This window comes from Rhododendron vialii, chromosome 5a (assembly GCF_030253575.1).
Source record: "Rhododendron vialii isolate Sample 1 chromosome 5a, ASM3025357v1".
NCBI classification, from domain to species: Eukaryota; Viridiplantae; Streptophyta; class Magnoliopsida; order Ericales; family Ericaceae; genus Rhododendron; species Rhododendron vialii.
In genome coordinates this window covers 14,800,931-14,820,061 of record NC_080561.1, presented here as the reverse complement: position 1 = coordinate 14,820,061, position 19,131 = coordinate 14,800,931, and the positions used below count along the sequence as shown (strand labels likewise).

At 38.5% G+C, this 19,131-nt stretch overlaps 2 protein-coding genes across 8 annotated transcripts; one reads left to right on the top strand and one right to left on the bottom strand.

Moving 5' to 3' along the window:
* Positions 1–1,323: 1,323 nt before the first annotated feature.
* LOC131325822 (dynamin-like protein ARC5) lies at positions 1,324–16,042 on the bottom strand. 7 transcript variants are annotated; one of them, XR_009199821.1, is made up of 18 exons: positions 15,573–16,042; positions 12,515–12,679; positions 12,296–12,418; positions 11,840–12,061; positions 10,198–10,331; positions 10,012–10,104; positions 9,660–9,723; positions 9,310–9,358; positions 9,010–9,092; positions 7,860–8,017; positions 7,698–7,758; positions 4,272–4,334; positions 4,044–4,144; positions 3,253–3,310; positions 2,755–3,102; positions 2,559–2,585; positions 2,258–2,519; positions 1,757–1,894 (listed from the first exon to the last, which is right to left on the bottom strand). XR_009199821.1 is itself a non-coding variant. In XM_058358281.1 (17 exons), the coding sequence occupies exons 1-17, from the start codon at positions 15,918–15,920 to the stop codon at positions 1,555–1,557; spliced, it is 2,310 nt and encodes a 769-aa protein (XP_058214264.1). In that variant the 5' UTR covers positions 15,921–16,042; the 3' UTR covers positions 1,324–1,554. The 7 variants fall into 7 exon arrangements, 3 of the variants coding, with proteins under 3 accessions (XP_058214264.1, XP_058214265.1, XP_058214266.1); XR_009199822.1 differs by having other exon boundaries at positions 2,559–2,582; XM_058358281.1 differs by lacking the exons at positions 2,258–2,519; positions 2,559–2,585 and adding an exon at positions 1,324–1,629 and having other exon boundaries at positions 1,730–1,894.
* A 410-nt stretch (positions 16,043–16,452) lies between these two features.
* Positions 16,453–17,972, top strand: LOC131327616 (uncharacterized). The gene is made up of 5 exons (XM_058360765.1): positions 16,453–16,521; positions 16,792–16,890; positions 16,967–16,990; positions 17,066–17,484; positions 17,792–17,972. The coding sequence occupies exons 1-5, from the start codon at positions 16,453–16,455 to the stop codon at positions 17,970–17,972; spliced, it is 792 nt and encodes a 263-aa protein (XP_058216748.1).
* The last annotated feature ends 1,159 nt before the right edge of the window (positions 17,973–19,131 follow it).

The following is a 19,131-nucleotide window of genomic DNA, read 5'->3' as shown; positions in this document are numbered from 1 at the left end:
GACCTATTGCAACTGTTGGTCATGGGTCCACCATCGTATGCACTCCCAAATCTCAGTGAAACATGGAACTACATAAGGCATCTTTGGCTATTTTTGAAGGTCATGGTTGAAGTGTTTCAAAGCCAAACCACAAGGGGTAAAGTGGATTGCACTTATTTTTTATCCTTCACCCTACTGAAACTTTAAAAAAAAAAAATTAAACAAACACTAACAGAGTAACATAAAGAGATATTGGATCTAATGATATTTTACCTAGTTAAGTTCACGGAATAAAGAAGTCAAGAAGAAGAAAGAATGGAAAAAACAGAACAAATGGAATACATTAGTCTCTCTCTCTCTCACTACCGTTTCACCTCTCTCCCTCCCCCGGCGATATTTTCTCTCCTTTTTCCCCCAAGCCCTATACTCATTCGGTTCTCTCACCGCCCTTATTGTCGTCATTTTTTCCTCTTCCCTACTTCGTCTCCCCTTGGCCCGACGTCCATTTCCGCCGGTTACCACATCTGGGGCTAACCAGGTCCTAACGACTTGGATCGGTGTCAGCTATTGGTGTCGAGGTGGTAAGGATCCCGCCGTCTTTTGTTCCTGTACATTAGTGGATCTGGCCTAACGGCAAGGAGGTATTCTTACGATCGGAGGTTAGTCGTGGAAGATCATGTGGCGGCGGCAATGTCGGTGGCTCTTTGTCGACGTATGGAAGTGCCCAACTTCTGGTTTCCCATACCGTTTGTGAGGACCAATTGGCAGCTCCTCGGCAAGCTTTCTTGGGATCTAAGTAGCTCGAGGGGTTCGCGGCGGCGTGGGCCGCCCACTCATCACCTGGTGGTGGTGGTTTTTGAGGTGGTGGCATCCTCGATGGGTGGTGGATCTAGTTGTGGAGGGTTGCGGTTGCTGGTGGATGTGGCTGTGGAGGGTTACGGTTGCTGGCTGGTGGAGGTTTGAGGCTGCTAGTGCTGGTGTCGGTGCCGGCGATGTGCTGATGGTGGTGGTGTTTGTGCCATAAGGTTAGGGTTAGGTTTGGGCTCTATTTTGGGCTAGGCCCATGTGATTTAGGACCGTATGTTTTGGGGCCTGGCCCTTAAGGTGTGGTTGGGCTTTGACCCAACAGGCTTTTTTTTTCATCCAACCTTTGTTTAGATTCTCTTTTCCTACCCTCAACTTGATGTACGTTTGTCAAGTTTTCTTAATAAAACTTTTACTGCCTATCAAAAAGAAGAAGAATGGATTAGTAGTACACTGATAAAAGAATCTGGCAAACAAATGCTTGCAATACGAAACTCATATCGGAAGCTGCGGTCCCAAGTGAATGAAATTATAACCAAGTAAACCGAAAATTAATCTGATTTTGAACTCAGGCACGCATCTGCCGCCAAAAGATACAAAGTACCTAACATTTCTATGACAATTCTCTTTCTCAAAAATTGAAACAAAGAATTCAAGTGAAAGAAGAAATAAGTTCAGAATCACATATCACACATATTTTTTGTTATACATGTTTGGGATGAAAAATGTACAGTTCACATCAAAATGCTCTCAGCCAGATTCAGAAGCCAGCTACGGCCTCAACAAGACCTGATGCAAATTAAGCTGCTCATGAATCTGTCTGAATTTTCCTTTAAGCCTTTGTATCTGCAAAAAACAGCATCTTAATACAAGTACAAATTGAAAGAAAGAAAATGCCAAATTGAACAGTTCTATATGGGTGAGGAGGGCAACATAGATACAACACCTGTTTCAGTTCGATTTCGGTATCTCTCTTCTGTTGCCCCAACGAATGCCGCAGATTAGTAATATCAAAAACGCTATCCATATCATCTTCAAATGCCGATTCTAAGTCCTCCCGGAGTAGTGCTGGCAACTTGTCCACAACGGGCATCAGGAGAAAGCAGTTGAACTGCAAAAAAAATAGATGTTCATCAAAAAGAAAGAGCAACAGGGACTCGAGGATAAACAGAACTTTTAAGAAATAAAAATACATGCCCTAGTTTTGGATAAAATATTTGACAAATTCTCTCTATAGTCACTGGTTGAGTAGCAATTTTGCAATACACGCATCTCTGACGGTGACTTGCTAAATTGGCTAGCTAAACCCAAAGTTTGATAATGAACAGTGTCAATAAGCACCCATATTTTTAGCCAGTTTAATTTAACAAAAGGAGCCCCACTTTGATTTGACCAACACTTCAAGTAATACTAACACCACCTCCATTAAATAAAAAATACCACATTGTCATAGAACTCTGTATATGATACAAACCTGGTTTGTACAATGGAAGTCGCCTACCCCAACGGTATGAGTATTCTCTAACTGAATGCTTAATGGAGATCCTATAAGTAGGTCCCATCATGAGAGATGTTTAGTCATAGCGGCTGGCGATTTTTGTGGTAATTGCTAACCCTTCTGCCAGATTTGGTCCAATGTCTATCAAGAAAACTAAGGATTTGCCAATAGCAGGGATTTTAGCTGGCCATTGGAGAACCTCTCCATGCACTAATTCTTTGATCTTGAGCTAAAAAAACTCACCCACATAACCATATCAGGGTGAACGAAATCCAACCATACACACTACCTCCAAAATGGCCTTCTGTGCACTCATGTACATGGACAAGAAAAAAATAATTTCCCAAAATCCAGAAAAAGGGAACACAAAACCCAGAAAGCAAAGGAAAGATGGTATGGTATTTTGTGTACTCAGTAATTGGTCAAGGATAAAGTGAACTGCTGCAATTCGGAAAGGATCCGTGGATGCATACCTTTAATTCTGCAGAAGCCAGGAAGTACTCTCTGATTCCATGGAATATCTGTTGTACCAAAGCATAAACAATCCTTTCAGATGAAGGGGCAAGCCTCCTGTTCCATAGCGTGCTATCTAAAAGGTCTGCAAGCCTCATCTCTGTTGACTGCATACTGGTGCTCGAGTCAATGCCAGAGGCCAGTTGACTGAGTTTTACATCTGGCCTTGCCTTAGGGTCCTGTTTTTCGTTAGCCACTGATCCAAACGATGACTCCTGAGAAACAACAGCGGATGCTGAATTACCACTGCTAACAGACTGTTCGGTTCCACCAAATGAGTCCAAGAAATGACGTAATCCAGCCCGATTCTGCAAAATTTCAAGTAAAATCAGAGAAGATGGAAAAATCCACAGCACCCAACTTTAAAATCATTGGTAAAGCACAGTAACTCACTTAAACTGCTCAAGCAACAGACAAAACCATATAATTTTGAACCCCTTTAAGTAGAGCATAATAACCTTATTGTGCAGAGACCAGCTCACATAACGGGTGGTGCTCACTAAATCCTCCATACACCTGGCAGCAAAATTATGGAGAATAAAGAGAGTAAGCTATCAAGTATTATTGCAAGAAGTTCTGTGATTCATCTAGAACAGAACTATTGTCAGCTCCAAAGTAGGACGTGCAAAAAAGTTTCTGGCCTATGTTACCAAGAAACTCTTTTACCCTAAAAATTTATGCTTTGGTAACTCATTTCCAAAACATGGTCCATCTACAATAATTTTATAGATTGGAAGCAATCAGACATAGTTTATCCAGAAAATCATTTGCTAAAAGTGCATTCTACATAAATAACTTGAAGAATAATATATAGATTTGTTTGATGTTTTCCGCGCGAGAAAAGTACAGTCTAACATTCGTTCCGTAAAACCCTATCGCTATTGCATCAGATTTTAGACCATGTAACGTATAACATTCCCTTTTTCGGTCCTTGTACCGGAACAATCGGCATTCCGGGTAACTCAGCCTCTCTGTGGTGTAGTTAGATTTATGGGCTGTTCAACTGAGCATAATTTTCAGATCAAAAATTATGTAACTTCTGTGCATAGTTTTTAAATTTTTCCGCACCAAATTAAAGATCTCAATCAGTTATTTACATTGGTGCAAAGACATTCAAAAAATTGTACACGGAAATACTTAAATTTTTTTTCCAAAAACTGCACATCTTTCCCTAGTAGACTAAAATTTTGTGACTAATGGTGTAATTAAAATAACGGACTGAATAAAGATGAGCTATGTGATAACTAACTTGTCACGGCATGCTCTTTCAGTGGATTCTGCAAATCTGTTGAAGGCAGAGGCAACACGCCTTAGAAATACCTCATGGCCACTAAGGAATTCACCTTCTTTCTGTAGGAAACCGGTAATAAGCACGGGTAGAGTTGTCAGCATCTAAGTAAGCCAATCAAACTGGCTGAACTCTCCGATTACAATACAGAGATTAGCCTAGCAATCCACTAATGATGATAACACTTACCTGAAGAAGATGGACAGAGATGGGGAGCAATCTCTTCAAAATGTGCAAGAGTCTAACACCCAACTGTTTGAAGAAAAGGGTGATACAAAGAACAATTAAAACAATAGAAAAAGAACTGGCGAAAGCATTTCTAAAAATAGAAAAACAATATAAAAAGAGAGACCAAACTGCGATCACACAAACACAAAAACTACAGTTTGAAAGGATGCCCCATAATCTTGATGTATTACTTGATGGAAATGTATGACAAAGGTTGATGGAAGCGCGATAAACAGTTAGAGAATGGCCTGCTGAGTCACCAAGAATTAACTTACCAACAAGTTTTTAAGCTCCAAAGAGTTCAAACTATCAGGAGATTGAACTCCTCATGTTTTAGAGACTCGTGCATGAGCATAGGAACCACTGCTCGGTATCATTCTGAAAGCTTTGGCTACCAAACAAGGGACTCAAAGTCGGATTGAAGCCACTCAGGCAAATAGAAGAGGCAGGGTAAGTTAGTGCCCAAGCTACCTTCAGGCCCCTCAATTTGTCCATTCTACTTTAGGACGATGGCTGTGGGTGTAATTATGGAAATATAGATTACATGTATTTAGCACATGCTTCCAATCTTCCATGAAAATAACAATATACCATCACAACTGCACAATAGCCAGAAGGAAAGCTTTCTCGGCCACCAAGGTGTTATAGGGCTTCCATCTATACAATTGTGCTCTTAAAAAAATTAATTAGTCAACTAGTCTAAAGAACTTGATAGAACACATCGCCAAAATATTTTTTTTGTATAAAATAACTTGTTCATTCTCAATTAATGGCCCACAATAATTTTTTTTCTGCCCAGAATCAAAGATTGGTCTATAATGTTCAAAGCTTCAAAGATTTTTTTTTTCTGTATAAAATAACATGTTCGTTCAATTAATGGCCATTTAGTTTTGCCGATTGATAATGACTAGAATGCCACGGAATGTCACAATTAATTTCAATGAACTTAACATCATCAATCGTGAAGGAAAACCAGATTCACAGAGCATAGTCTAAAAATGCGAATCTAACAAACGATAATAGAATGGGCGATTCTTCTCTAGTACGACCTTGTGCCTTTCATGAGAATCTAGTTTATGCATAGGGGTTCTAGTCCCTTGGAATACTTATTAAGGTATCAAAATTTTAGCAACTCTCAGGGATACAAAATTTTCAAACTCATTCCTATTTGTTGAATGAGGTGTTGGTAAAGACTACTAAAGAACATGTTGAAGAAAGTACCAAAAATAGGTATGGTGGCTCAACTTTAGCAGAATCTAAAGAATAGGTGTTTTCTAGAAACACAAAAAGTGGACCCTCATATAATTAGCCCAACATTACCATATATGATGCCAAAATGTTACATAATTTGTAGTTCCAAAGGAGCAAGAACTCTATTTGAACCTTATCAGGAGGTAGATTACTACGATTTCAAGCTACCTGGCTTTAAGGTTTAAGGTATCTAGTTCATTAATAATTGCCTAAAGCTACCTACTGGTGGTACGGATCAAGTTATTGCTGTAATATGATCGAGAAAATGGGGATTTGGAAAGGTACTGGAAGATCAAAACAGTCCAAAAATTTACATCTGGGAACTCAAAAGAATACAATAGTCGGAAAAAAAAAAAAAAATTTGATGCGAACCTGTAAGGGCATATAAGCTCCAAAGGCAGATATTTTTTACCGCTTTAATTAAGTCCACCTACTTTCAATGGTTCAAATACTAAACTATCAGCGAAGGACAGTTCTTAAGCTGAATTTGCAAGAATTTGGAAAAAATGTGGTAAGATTTTTTGCCACTACCTCCAAAGGACTAATATTAAGGCAAGGATTTTAAGCCACATTGAAAATCGATATCTTGAGCACATTAGCCTTCATGAAAATGAAACAAGAGGCTCAAATTAATGGGCCCAATTTAAAACTTCTAATACATTCCAGACTAATGGGACTAGAGGCTCAAATTATCAATACCAACTCCCCTAATAACAAAGAGTTCTCATAATTGATCGCAGGCTCTGGAAAATGAAAGACCAGACCCTACCTTACTGTAATCATCAAGGTTTTGAATACCGTATCGGCTACGGTACCGGTTTTTCAATTGTTACGGTACGTACCAGTACTGGACAAATACCGGATACTATTTCGGATTTATTGCTACTAATAATATTATATATATATATATATATATATATATGTATGTATTATAACTTGAAAATACCCCATTACACTACAAAAAAAATAACACCCCGACCAGTTTATGGTAGTTTTACTCAATAAACAATTATACTTAATACAGATCTCGTTCACGTGTTTTTTTATTTTTTGAAGTGATCTCTTTTATTCACGTGTTGGCCCTTGGGCTGGGGACATATCCTATTCAAGGTTCAAACCCTAATTCCAAACAAGTCCTTCTCTTACTTTCCTTTGGCCGTTGCTGCCCCAATACTCTCTCTCTCTCTCTCTCTCTCTCTCTCTCTCTCTCTCTCTCTCTCTCATCGCGATATGGCCAGATTTGCCGGACTGGAAACCCAGTTACAGCCACAATCGGTCCAAAAATAGTACCGGCCGGAATTGCCGGTACTTTCCGGTAAGACCCGAAATCAGAGCCGGGACAGTATTGAAGGTGTAAAGTACCGGTTCTCCTCCAATCCGATACGTACCAGCCAGTACGGTACGGGAATAACAACCTTGGTAATCATCCTCTGATTCTCCGCAAACATGAAAGGCAGAAATATAGGGCTCCAACCGTCATATGAACAGAATGAAAGAAAAGCTGCTCCAAACTCACCACCTTAGCTTCAATATGGATGGACAAGAAAGACTATATACTGGGTTTTGCAATTTTGATCGCACTCGTAAATAGAAACCCTAAGGAACACCTATAGCTTATACAACAGGATCCAAAAAATGTCAAGAATGTAAACTACGGATAAGAATAACTTCCGTGAGTGTAGAAGGCTATCTAGATCGTTTATATTTGTATATCTTATGCAAATAGGTAGTATGGTTGATATGTTCAAAATTTTACATTAGGAACTGGAATACAAAGTGCTGAGCAAAAAAAAACTGCAATGGAAGGTGCTAACATTTTTCCCACATATATGATTCAGGATGCATACTACTTTTCCCTCTTTAGATTCTGGTTACAGTAATACCCTTCTACTAGATTATAAAGTCTTTAAAAACTATATATACCTAGCTTCTAATTGCGAGAATTGTACCTAATCTTTGAAGGGTTAATGTATCCACAAACAACTCATTAGTTAGCATCTCCTAAAAAGCGGTCTACCCTCCATTGGAATCAAACATTAGTACCGAAGTCCATGCAGTTATATAAATCAAGACTACAAAAAGCAGAAGAGGCAAAGGAAAACAAAAGTACTTTCAACCCTAAATGAAAATTATCACCTGATGAAGAAAGGGCTCAAATGTTTCACGGGCCTTTGCAACAGCAATCACACAAGCTGTCCTAATTTCAGAGAAACAGAGAGAAGGAAAAGAAAATTAGAGCAAGGACAAATAATTTGATAGAAATCAATTTTCCTGAGCAACTCAGAAAACCAGGGATACCTAGAATAATTTGTTCCATCATGAATATCTTCGACTCCACATGCATTTACTATTTCTTCACGTGTGATTGGAGGGCATTTGATTCCTCCGACAACAAAACGGAATTCAGCCATTGCACGGTGATATTGAGCACCCCCATAAAGACGCATTCCTGAATTCTGCACTCAATAGAACACAAGTTTCTCTACTTGCATTGAAAAAAAAAAACAGAAGGGACAGAATATCATTATCCATAATAGCCTAATAGAGTCACTAAGATTCAGGGCTCTAACCCAAATTGGAAAAAAGAAGACACAAAAAAGTCAAAAGGATAAATGTGAACCAATATCCTAACTACTAGTCTGACCACATGGAAGATGAATAACTGAGTTAGCTAAGAGGAATAATATATCCAAAAAAGTCTACAATTGCAATCCCCCATTATATTAATCTCTTGAATTACAAGCGTGGGATAGTTTGATAGACTTTGTTGGGCCCACTCGTAACTGCTACAGCTTTTGGCTAAAATTGAACATCTAACATGCTATCAGAGCTCATGTTGCAGGAGGTGTTGGGTTCAAGTATATTTGCTTGTATTTATTCCCATATGCATTAGCTCTCTGCATGCATGGATGTTTGCATCTTGACACGCAAGAAGCATTGCACATGAGAGGGAGTAACAAAAAGATTCTTCAATGAGTACAAAGAATACAAAAAACTTTGTGTGGAGGTGCTTATATTCTTTAACCAAAAATATTCTGAGGAGAATTTTGTGAAATATGGATGCAAAGCAAGATAAAAAAAACCTTTTGTATCTCTAATTTATCTGTATACGAGTTGGCCAGATCAGTGACACTGATTTCAATAAGAAATAAAAATATCAAGCAAAGTCATGGGCCCATGGGAGAACCTAACAGGTATGTGTTTAACATTGTCATAAGTGTAGGCCGTAGGGATCCAAGCAAAAAAAAGAAAACTTGGGAGAACGAAAGTATTATTACGCATAAAAGAAACCACATTAGTGATAGTCGCAATAATTAACAAAATGGAAATGACGGCAAACGTTCCAAACAATTTGCAAGTACCATAGTTCTTATGCTGTAGAATATGCAAGATATCCACATAATCCAGCTTAGAGAGAGATCAATGACATGGCAAGACTAAAGCTTACAGGTATTATCTTCTGTGGGAACTGAAGACCATCAATGCCAATGAGTGCCCCTCCATTAATCCTCTCGTCTTGTAGTGTTTCCCCTGCAAACATAAGACACTAAAATAAGTAACACAACAACCCAAATCAAAATCAAATCATAAAAAACATACATAGTAGATAATGTAACCGTGACTATATTTGGAGAGACATTCATTAAAAAAAAACAGAGAAAAAAAACTCCTCAGAATAGAAAGTATCACAAGATACAATATACCATGCTAAGCCTATCCACAGGGAAGAAAGATCATAATAATTTACCGAACTTATCTGGAGGCGCAACAACGGTCCCTTTCAGCAGTAGTGACAACTGAGAAATAAAGAACAATTTTGTCAGAATCCACCAATAGGAAAGACAAGATTAAACTGCTCCTCATATCAAATAATTTAGAACACATTCGTATGTAACTGGAAGAAGGTATTCCATACAATCTAAGGACTATCAACAAAAGCCCAAATCTAACAGGAATTGTCTTCACAGATTTACATATAAAAAACTTGCATACCACATACAATCTTTGAGGACCCTCTTTAAATAAAATCACAAATTTGGACTGAATGAGCAAATAAAATACTACTGTAAAGAGCTGAGTAATGGGGTTTGTAGAGACCTTGGTCAGGAATAGATCATGGAAAGCTCTTCCTTTCTCCTTCAGTTTTACTTCATCCAAGGTGCTAAAGGGAGGAAACAAAGAAAACAGAAAAATATAAAGAAGAAAATGGCATTTGTCTGTCATTACAAAGAGAATTTATACAGAAGACCATAAAATAAAGGTGTTAAGCACCCAGTGAACGCCCCAAAAAATAAAAATAAAAAAACAACTTCCCAAGAGAAGAAAACTTGTTCACCCTCTTTATTGTTCCTCTCTTCCCTTTAGTGAAGGTCTTAAGTTGTTCTCCACCTCAACTTCCTCAACCCAAGAAAAAGAGATTGCATTGCAATTAGTAATTTAAAGTACAAACCTGAGTTCCTGATTTATTTCATTTAGCTTTCTTGTTGTGCTCCTATATTCTTTTTCAAGAAGCGGAATGATCAGTGGAACACTATCCATATACCTTGAAATAATATAGAAATATTTAGTTATAGAAGTAACAAAAAGAAAACTGAACTGACTGCACTTCCATTTGAGTAGAATAAAAACTACCCACCTTCTCTGCAGCAACTCCTCCAAGAATAGCCTGAGGCTGCTCACACCTATTCTACTTCTTTCCTGCTTTGAGAGTGGACGTCCCAACTTCTCCTCCAAAGATGCTATGTCTTCTACCTCTCTTAAAGAAATAGCCTACATAACGAACAGGATAAAACTGATAAAGTCCCAAAAAGATTTCAAAGAACAAAGAGTAGAGACAAAACATAAGAAGTTGAAAACCATTTAAGTACGTTTTCTTGACCCCAACACTGAAAATGTGTCCAGTCCCATATGAACTGTCTTTTATTGGGAATGAAAAACTGATCTAGTATCGATTAAATGGGCAGAAGCTAATTCTTATTTGCACAGCACTGTCGCAACACTTCTGGTAGTTTCTTTTTCTTTTTTGATAACCAAATCAAGAATAGAAGGTACCTAAGGAAACACCATCCATGCATTCAGGAAGCATACGACGATTCAACAATAAGATACTGAATTCCTAAATCACAATTCCACTCTCACCACTCCATTTGCCAACAAAATTGAGAAAAATACCCATGCTAAGGTTCATGTGACACAACGATGCAATAAACTCAGAAATCTAGTCTTTACATTGTCTATTGGAGCCTGGTTCCACAAAAGGTCATTCAATTTCTTCCATCTTGTAAACAACTAAAGTACCACCTACATGTACCAAACCTTCATCGCTGACCAAAAAAGTCCTCCACACCTTGAAACCTATAGTTGTGACTTGCAAGCTGCTCTTTCTCTTCCTATCACTACGTCTGTCCATGGAAGGGTCTGATCTCCAACTCTCCCATTAGATTCTGACAGCTATACCATAGATTAACTTGTTTTCCCATAATACCAAACTGAGACTAGGTTTTCTTGAGGCCTTGATGCGGCTTCCAGCTTTTATATGTTACTTTCTTTCTTGTGATCCAATAGGATACAAGAGGACAGCTATATTAACAATGTGAAAGGTGGTCTTGTTCGCGGCCTTGTTCTGGATTTTTGGTGTTGGTTGTTCACCTGGGTATGGTGGTCGGCAGTTTGGGGCAGGGGTGTGTGGTGCCTGTCTTTGGGATAAGGTTAGGGTTAGGGTTAGGGTTAGGGTTAGGGTTAGGCTTGGGGTTTGAGCCAGGTTTGGTTCCATTTGGACTCGGCTTGGCCCACTGCTGAGCGTTATTGTATGATTTAGGCATTTTAGGCCTCTTTGTGCTAAATTTGTATCGATCTGGGTTTTTACCATATAGGGTGTTTGGGCTTTGTCCCATTTGGGTGTCCTGGATTGGTTTCTTGCCAATCGTAGGTTTGAATCTCGGATTGGACTGATTGTTCTTCTAAACATGACGTTGTTTCCTTGCTTCTATTAGTCTTGTAACAATTTCAAGATTAATGAAATTTTTTCGCTATTCAAAAAAAAAACAATGTGAAAGGTTATTTCAGGCATCTATTATAGATTTCCAGGTTCAATTTTTTATGTCCATAATATAATGAGATGATTGACCCCCCGAGTTATTAAGCACATTGAAACAACACATGTCATGCACGTAACTGTGGTTTAGGTTATAAAGGCCTTAGCCGTTATTATTTTTATCATCAGAAATCAACATACATTGTGACTTGGGAAATAATGCCAGAATGGTACGAGGAAAAACCTGTTTAAACTCGTCATTTGATCTATAAAAAGACTCGTGTCCAGAACCCACTCTTCCTGAAGGCACAGATGTGAAAAAGGGTGAGTCACCTAACATGAAGCCATCAAGAGTAGATGCAGGTGGTGAAAGAAAAACTTCCACATCTGAAGCACGTGCAAACTGGGGTATTTTTGTATCTAGCTTTGTTGAGACAATCAGAGTCCTTGAAAGCTCAGGATCAATCTGCACATGATTAATAAGGACAATAAACCTTTTTGCACCAAAAGCCTATTTCAAGGAATCAATACCTCCTAAGATGCTGTTTCCACCAGTACAGCATAAAAAATGTATGGCTTTCATTTGTAACTGGTAAACTAATGAAGATTGGCGTTTCTCCATGAAAACCAGGCCTTATGTTAATCTTCAGTAAAGTGCAACAATTTAAACAACTTGGCTTTAGCACTAGAAAACACGTACTTGCATTACCACCCTCCGTGTTGTTGCATTGCTCCAATCACTGCAATCTTCAAGGCATAATATGATGAACCCTTTATGCTGCATCTTAGCTCGAACTAGAGACTCCACTGCACGAGCTTGGCCCTGCCATATAAATGGTAACACAATTCACAACCACCAGGAATGATTTACTAAAGAGGGAAACACTATTCACAACCATTTTTTGGCATGACATTAGACCTGTAAAGCTCGATTTTTCGGACCGGGTGCAGGAGCAATTAGTCCTGGAGTGTCTATGATGGTGAGGTTTGGACAATATTTATATTCTACTTTGATTATGATTTCCTTGGCAGAGAATTGGCAGGGCTCGTTCTCTAACCTCATGTTTTCAGCTTCAATGTATGCCTACAAGAAAACAAAGGTTAAGAACTTATAAGGTCGAACCACATTACCAATTGTTTCAATCAATCTCAAAGTGGGAACAAGGTAACAAACTTAGAATAACGATCAACATCATTAATATCTTTTCATTATTATCAAGTAGGAGTGAACACAAATATGGCAAAAAGGCCATAATGCGAGAAGCCCTTTTAGAGAAAGGAAACATGGAAAAGAAACAGAAGACTCTCTGAGGGAGTTAGAAATGGCTTGACAACATTCAGAACTGAAATTCAGTAGCAAATGAGATTCACTCTATTAATGCTGATCCACAACACTTGGATTTCTCCACAGATGGTAATATTGCCTCAACATTCGAATCACGTAACCATTATGAGCATGAGTTCTTCTTTGTATGTGATTATCAGTGCTCTAAAAGTAGCTAGCCGCTAGTCGGATCACAACCTAGTGCTTAGGCCGATTAATCAGCGCCTAGAGATTAGTCGGGATTTTTTGTTCCCAAATATAAGTGGAACAAAACATTACATAACATCCCAAATGAAAACATTGAACATTAATCCATCTATCCATCCATCCAAATTAAACTAAGTACTCTATAGAGACATGAAAACTAAGTACCACCAAAAACAAGTCAATCCATAAGGCAAAGTTCCTTGTTCATAGTTCAAACCAAATGAAACCAAGTTGAACCAAATAACTAGTCAATTACAAAAATCAATGCTCCAAGTTCAAAACCAGGTACAACTAAGCAGTACGACATCACTAGTCAATTACTCCTCTTCTTCTCCATATCAGTCCAAACCCCTTGTAGTATATTACCACAATACTAACCCCCATAAATTTGAAAAATCTCCGATTAATCCCGCCCAACCGACTAGCTGATTAGTCACCGACTAATCGTCCCAGCACCTTATTCAACGCCAAGGCCCTTTTTTTTCGAGATAATCAGATGTCAAGCCTAGCTTGTGTATACCTCGACTAATTCTAGAGTCCTGAAGGTAAACGACCAGGCATAACCCCAATGGTCCTTAGGTTTGGGATGGTTGGCCTCCGTGGGATTCGAACATGTGACCTCATAGTCAAGCATTTATTGCTTTCTCAAGCCCACTTTGCCAACCCCTTTAGGTTAGCGCCAAGGCCCTTAGTCAAGGCTAACGGGCACTGGCTAGGCCGATTTTTTGGACACCGGTTATTACGTTGAGAGAGTGGATCTAATCTTGCAAAAAAGCATGGTCACCAATAAATCAAGGCTCCAATAGGGTTTTAGAGCCCCCATTGAAGTTATTTCACCATTTGAGTTACTTTGTGTGTTGACCTGACTTCTGAAAACATGCAAGCTTCTTGATATTTGCTTGAAATTGGTATTCTGTCAAGCTTTGGTTATTGCTACTGTTCGTTAAAGATCACATATAGAACAAGACAATAATACTTTTCTGAAATTGCTTGTCCCCGCCGTAATACTGTCTCATTTCCACTAAATTCACCCATAAACAACAAACTGCTCAAGGTAATGGCCCTGTTTGCAAGCACTTATAAGCTAACCTATTTAGCTTATTTGCTTAAAAAAGTTAATAAAGAGTGTTTGCTAGCACTAATAAATAATTACATATTTTGCTTTTTCAGCTTATTTTCCTCAAAAAAAGAGAGATAATTTTCAATTTGTAGCTTTATACTTAATCTGAGTTAATAAAGCTACGGATGGAAGACAAACTCATTGGTTTCAAAGTAAACATATAGAATCATTAAAGACAATTTAGACTTTTTCACTCGATCAAAAGCTATTGTACAACTTACCCAACAAAATAGTTTGAACTCCTATACAAGCTTATAAAAGCTACACCATACAAGTTATTTTGCAAATAATCAAGAAATCTGTAATAAAAAACGGGACCACTATATGGATAACAAATTATTGACACCCAATCTAAGTCCTTGTTCTTCCTAAATTATTGGTCATGTATTTCCTTTGGTATTATTTATTTTCATAATTTCTTGTTTAGTTTTAGGTCAAAATTTCGGGAGCAATGGTTCGTCTCAACAAGAGGGACTAGAAAAGTATAAAGAAATGAACTAAAGTTGAAAAAAGTTCAGATAACATGACACAAAAGACAAAAAAGACTTGCTTTAAACTTTTTTCGACTGAACCTTTTTTTAACTTTTGGTGATACTTTTTATTTTTTAGACACTTTCGTTGAGAACAAGATAATCTAAAATATTTGACAATAATTTAGAAAAGATGAACCAAAATACTGAAAGCTATGTAACACAGACACTTTGTCAGAGGCAATGTCGGTCTCCAACACTCATATTCAAAGTGTCCTATTTTGTATCATTGTTTTCCATTTGGACACTCGGGAGACACTTTAAAAAATGCTCCGGACACTCTCGGACACTTGGAAAACAAGTTTAAAAAAATAGTATGATCTAATTAAAAAATAGGGAAATCATTTTTTTTTGTGTGACGGATGATGGTTTATTGGTTAGAAATGCACACAAATGATCAAATGCTTTTAGTCAAAATGTTTTTATGAATGATATGATGATGGTTATAATTTAACGTATATGTGGTGTTGCATATTTATGATTACAACCTTCAATTTTTTACTTTGGCTTCATATGATAGTATACATATATGCTTTTTAAAACGTGTCGTCTAACGTGTCAGTGACCTCCATGTTTTAAAAATTCGGGTGTCGGAGTGTCGGTGCCGTGTCACGTGTCCGTGTCGGTGCCACTACATAGAACGAAAGAGTAATTTAGGAAGAATGCGGCCTAATTATTCTACATTACTCAGAGTAATTAGTTACGTTAGATACAAACACATGTATCTGAGGTGCTAATCTAACAATAACTTTCCCCAGAGTAAACAATACAAAACGAGTTATATCCAATGCGTCACCTGAATTTCATGGAGGGACTTGTGCAGGGCAAGGGAGGGGTCCGAATCGGAGATGAGGTGGCAGAGAGGGGAGTGGGAATCGGGGTTGTACTTCATATGGAGGGTGATGGGGCGGCGGGTCTTGGTGCCGCCGCCGACGTGGTTGAACTGGAAGCCCATCAGGGCTTCCACGAGGGCGCTCTTGCCGTCGGTCTGGTGGCCCACCACCAGCACCGCCGGCGCGTCGAATGGGGTCTCCAACTCCTGAGCTAGCCCGTGTAGCTCGTTGTACGCCTCGTATAGTCTTCCCTGTCCTTCGGATTCCATACTTGAACCCGTTGGAGACCCTTGTTCGCATTTCTCCTCCATGGCTTTCTCTCTTGACCGGATTGCGCGACTGTGGGCTGTAGAGAGAGAGAGAGAGAGAGAGAGAGAGGGGCGTTGTGCACTTGTGGGAAAATCTTATCTAGAAAAAAGTTTGTTGGCTTTTCAAATTAGAGATAATAAAAAAAAGGCCCCGCTACTTGCAGCGTAATTTTTGCTACTTGCAGCCGATTAAAACTTTTATCAATTACGGACAAAAATGTCCTTGTGCAATTTGACCATGATACCCCTAAGACCTCATGCTATTTGACCATTTTACCCCATTACATACAACCACATACTCCTGATTTCCCTCCCTCCCCAGACCACGTCTCCTCCCTCCTCCCATTCAAACTCCTCCATTTTCATCCCTACCCAGCTGCCATCACCTACCAGCAGCCAAGTCTGCCTACCCTCCTCCCCTCCTCTTCCTCTTAAATTGTCAATGGAAACCTCAATTGCTTCTTCTCCCTCCATTGATAAATAAGAAATAGTTGACCCATCAATACACCACGATTTGTAGTCAGAAGATCACACAATGGACACAATGGAAGTTGAGAAACAAGTCACAGATGTTGTAGTGATGGAGCAAAAACCGCAGAAAGAGGTAAGAACGCCCTCCATTTTCAATTTCAGAAGCCCTCCATTTTCAATTTCAGTTCTGGTCCGACACAAATGGACACACAGTGCCAAAACTTTACTAATTTTTCGGACTCTAACGTCTGAATTATGTACAAGTATTCGGATATTAATATCCGAATATTGTCAACATTGTTGGACTCTTATATCGGAATTCGGTGCCAATTTTTAGATATTAATATCTGAATGAAACTGTAGAGAATCCGGCACTTACCTGGTTTGCCTTTGGGTATTACAGGGTGACACTTCAACACTTGGTAGTTATGTAGTGTCATCGACTATACCTACTTCCACTCGTCCTCCATACGATTATACGGAGTATTTTACAACGGAGACGGTGAGTGTTTTTTGATAGAGCATTTATCATGTGCAATCTTATATTACGGGCTATAATTTTTTTCATGTGTGTGTAGGTTTTTCCATCCGATGAAACATTGGTAGATTGAATAAGATGCACCAGTAAACAACACGGGTTTATCTTTGTGATTAAGGGTTTTGAGAAATGTATTAAGAATCACACACCTTGGATGAGGTTTTCATGTGAAAGGAGCGGTAAGTATAGGCCATTTGTGAAGAAGGTTGATGGGAAGGAGGTAGCTGTGAAGAAGAGAGTGCAGTCCACGGGCACCAAAAAATGTGAATACCCATTTGAATTGAAAGCTGTAAAGGGCAATGATGGTTGGACTATCTATATTCACAATGGCACTCACAACCATCCTCCAGTGGTGTACTTGGAGGGCCATTCGTATGCCGGGAGGTTGTCAGCAGAGCAGACTAGCACGGTGGTTGATTTGTCAGTTGCTTTGGTGAAACCCAGAGAAATCCTATCCCATTTGAAGGTTCAAGATCTTGAGAACATCAAAACCATATACAATGGACGACAAAAGTACCGAGTGATAGAGAAACCTGGAAAATTAAAATCTAAGTACTGGTACATAAATCAGAAATTAAAGTCCAAATCTTGTTATAGATTTCGAATATTTATTTTCGAAATTAATTTTTTCCGGATGAATGGACTGTAATGGACAAAAAAGAGTGTGGATATTAAAAGGGGAGTTTGAAAATCAACGCACTTATTTATTATTGGTTAAAATGGGATGTAATTCTTCCTCGTATAATGTGCCAACATGAAAATATATATTTGTAAAAATTTTATTCCTCGTAAAATGTGTTCTTTCCCGATATCCGCCCCTTCCCCCTGAGAGTTGACGTTTGATTGTGCTCGAACACGTTTACAGCGATCACTTTGTAACGGTTCATTTGCGACCAAATTCTCCCATCCCGCCTATTGCAAGGAATTGGTATATACATCACTACTCATTCGCGGATGGATGGGATACACAATATTGTGACAAGATCAAAGAGTTTAAAAACATAGGGAACGATGTGGCAACGACGGACATAATCGAACTAGACTAGGTTGGCTCGAAGGACTTTTATGTAAAATTTGAGTTCGTAGAATTTTATTGTAAAATATGAAATTTAGGCAAACCATTTTTTTTGGTAGTGTTCTATGTTTGTCTAGAGCATTGTCCGTTCATACGGCACTCCTCATTTAAATCTAAATTTTCACATACAAGTATTGTCTAGCGAATTATTTGTGGCTAGGAAAGTATCAAGAATGATTCAAACCATAAAATTTACGTTTTGGTGCCCTACTTAGCATTCATATTTTTACGGTATCCAATTATCACAAATATGCTAATAGTTATCCGCAATAAAACAAAAGTCATTCCACCACGGAAATTAGTCCATAAACCATGACCATAAAGTGTCCAAAATAAATATAAGGTCATAAAGTCCATCAAAAACAAGTCATGGAAAAGACAAGTCTCAAGTATAGTCACGGCGCCAGCACGTAGTGTAACGACTCGAGTAAAGATCCGAACTAGGGCCTGCTATGCTCGCTTCAGCAGCCTCCGGTCCCCTCAAAGTCCTCTGCACTTCAACAAGTGCTTGTCTTAGATCATACGGGCAAGTTGAAGTCGTAGCCCTAGTCCCACCCAAAGCACTATCCAAAATGGCCAAAGCCGCTGCATTGCGCTTTTCCGCACTCTCGGTAATTCTGTGCAGGAAACACTGTTTTTCAGCAAAGGAATCTGTGATCGAATATTTATTAAAAATCGTGTACTTCATATTTTTCGATGATTCCATCGCCAAAACAACACCAACTTAACAATCTCTAAGACTCGAAAGGACTCATAACCAATAAACTTGTCTAAGTATAACAAATTTGATAAAAACGTAGCTTTAGATGCTGTCCAGATTTTTCAAAATTTCTCAACATCAATAGTAGTAAGCAACTTCAAAATTCTACAAGTTCATGCTCATAATCCATTTATATACCAACTAACATGCATCAATCTTGGGTTTCCATGATCAAAATCATATTATCCATACCAATTAACAATATTTGAGAATTTAAAATGAATTAGGTATAAAATCATCTTGTAAGCACTATAGAACCCTAAATTCTTAAATCTCTTCCATGTAGGTTGATTCTATATGCACATATTTATCAATACTCGTAGTTTAAGGAAGATTTCTTACCATAAGAAGAGAAATTTTCAGATTACAT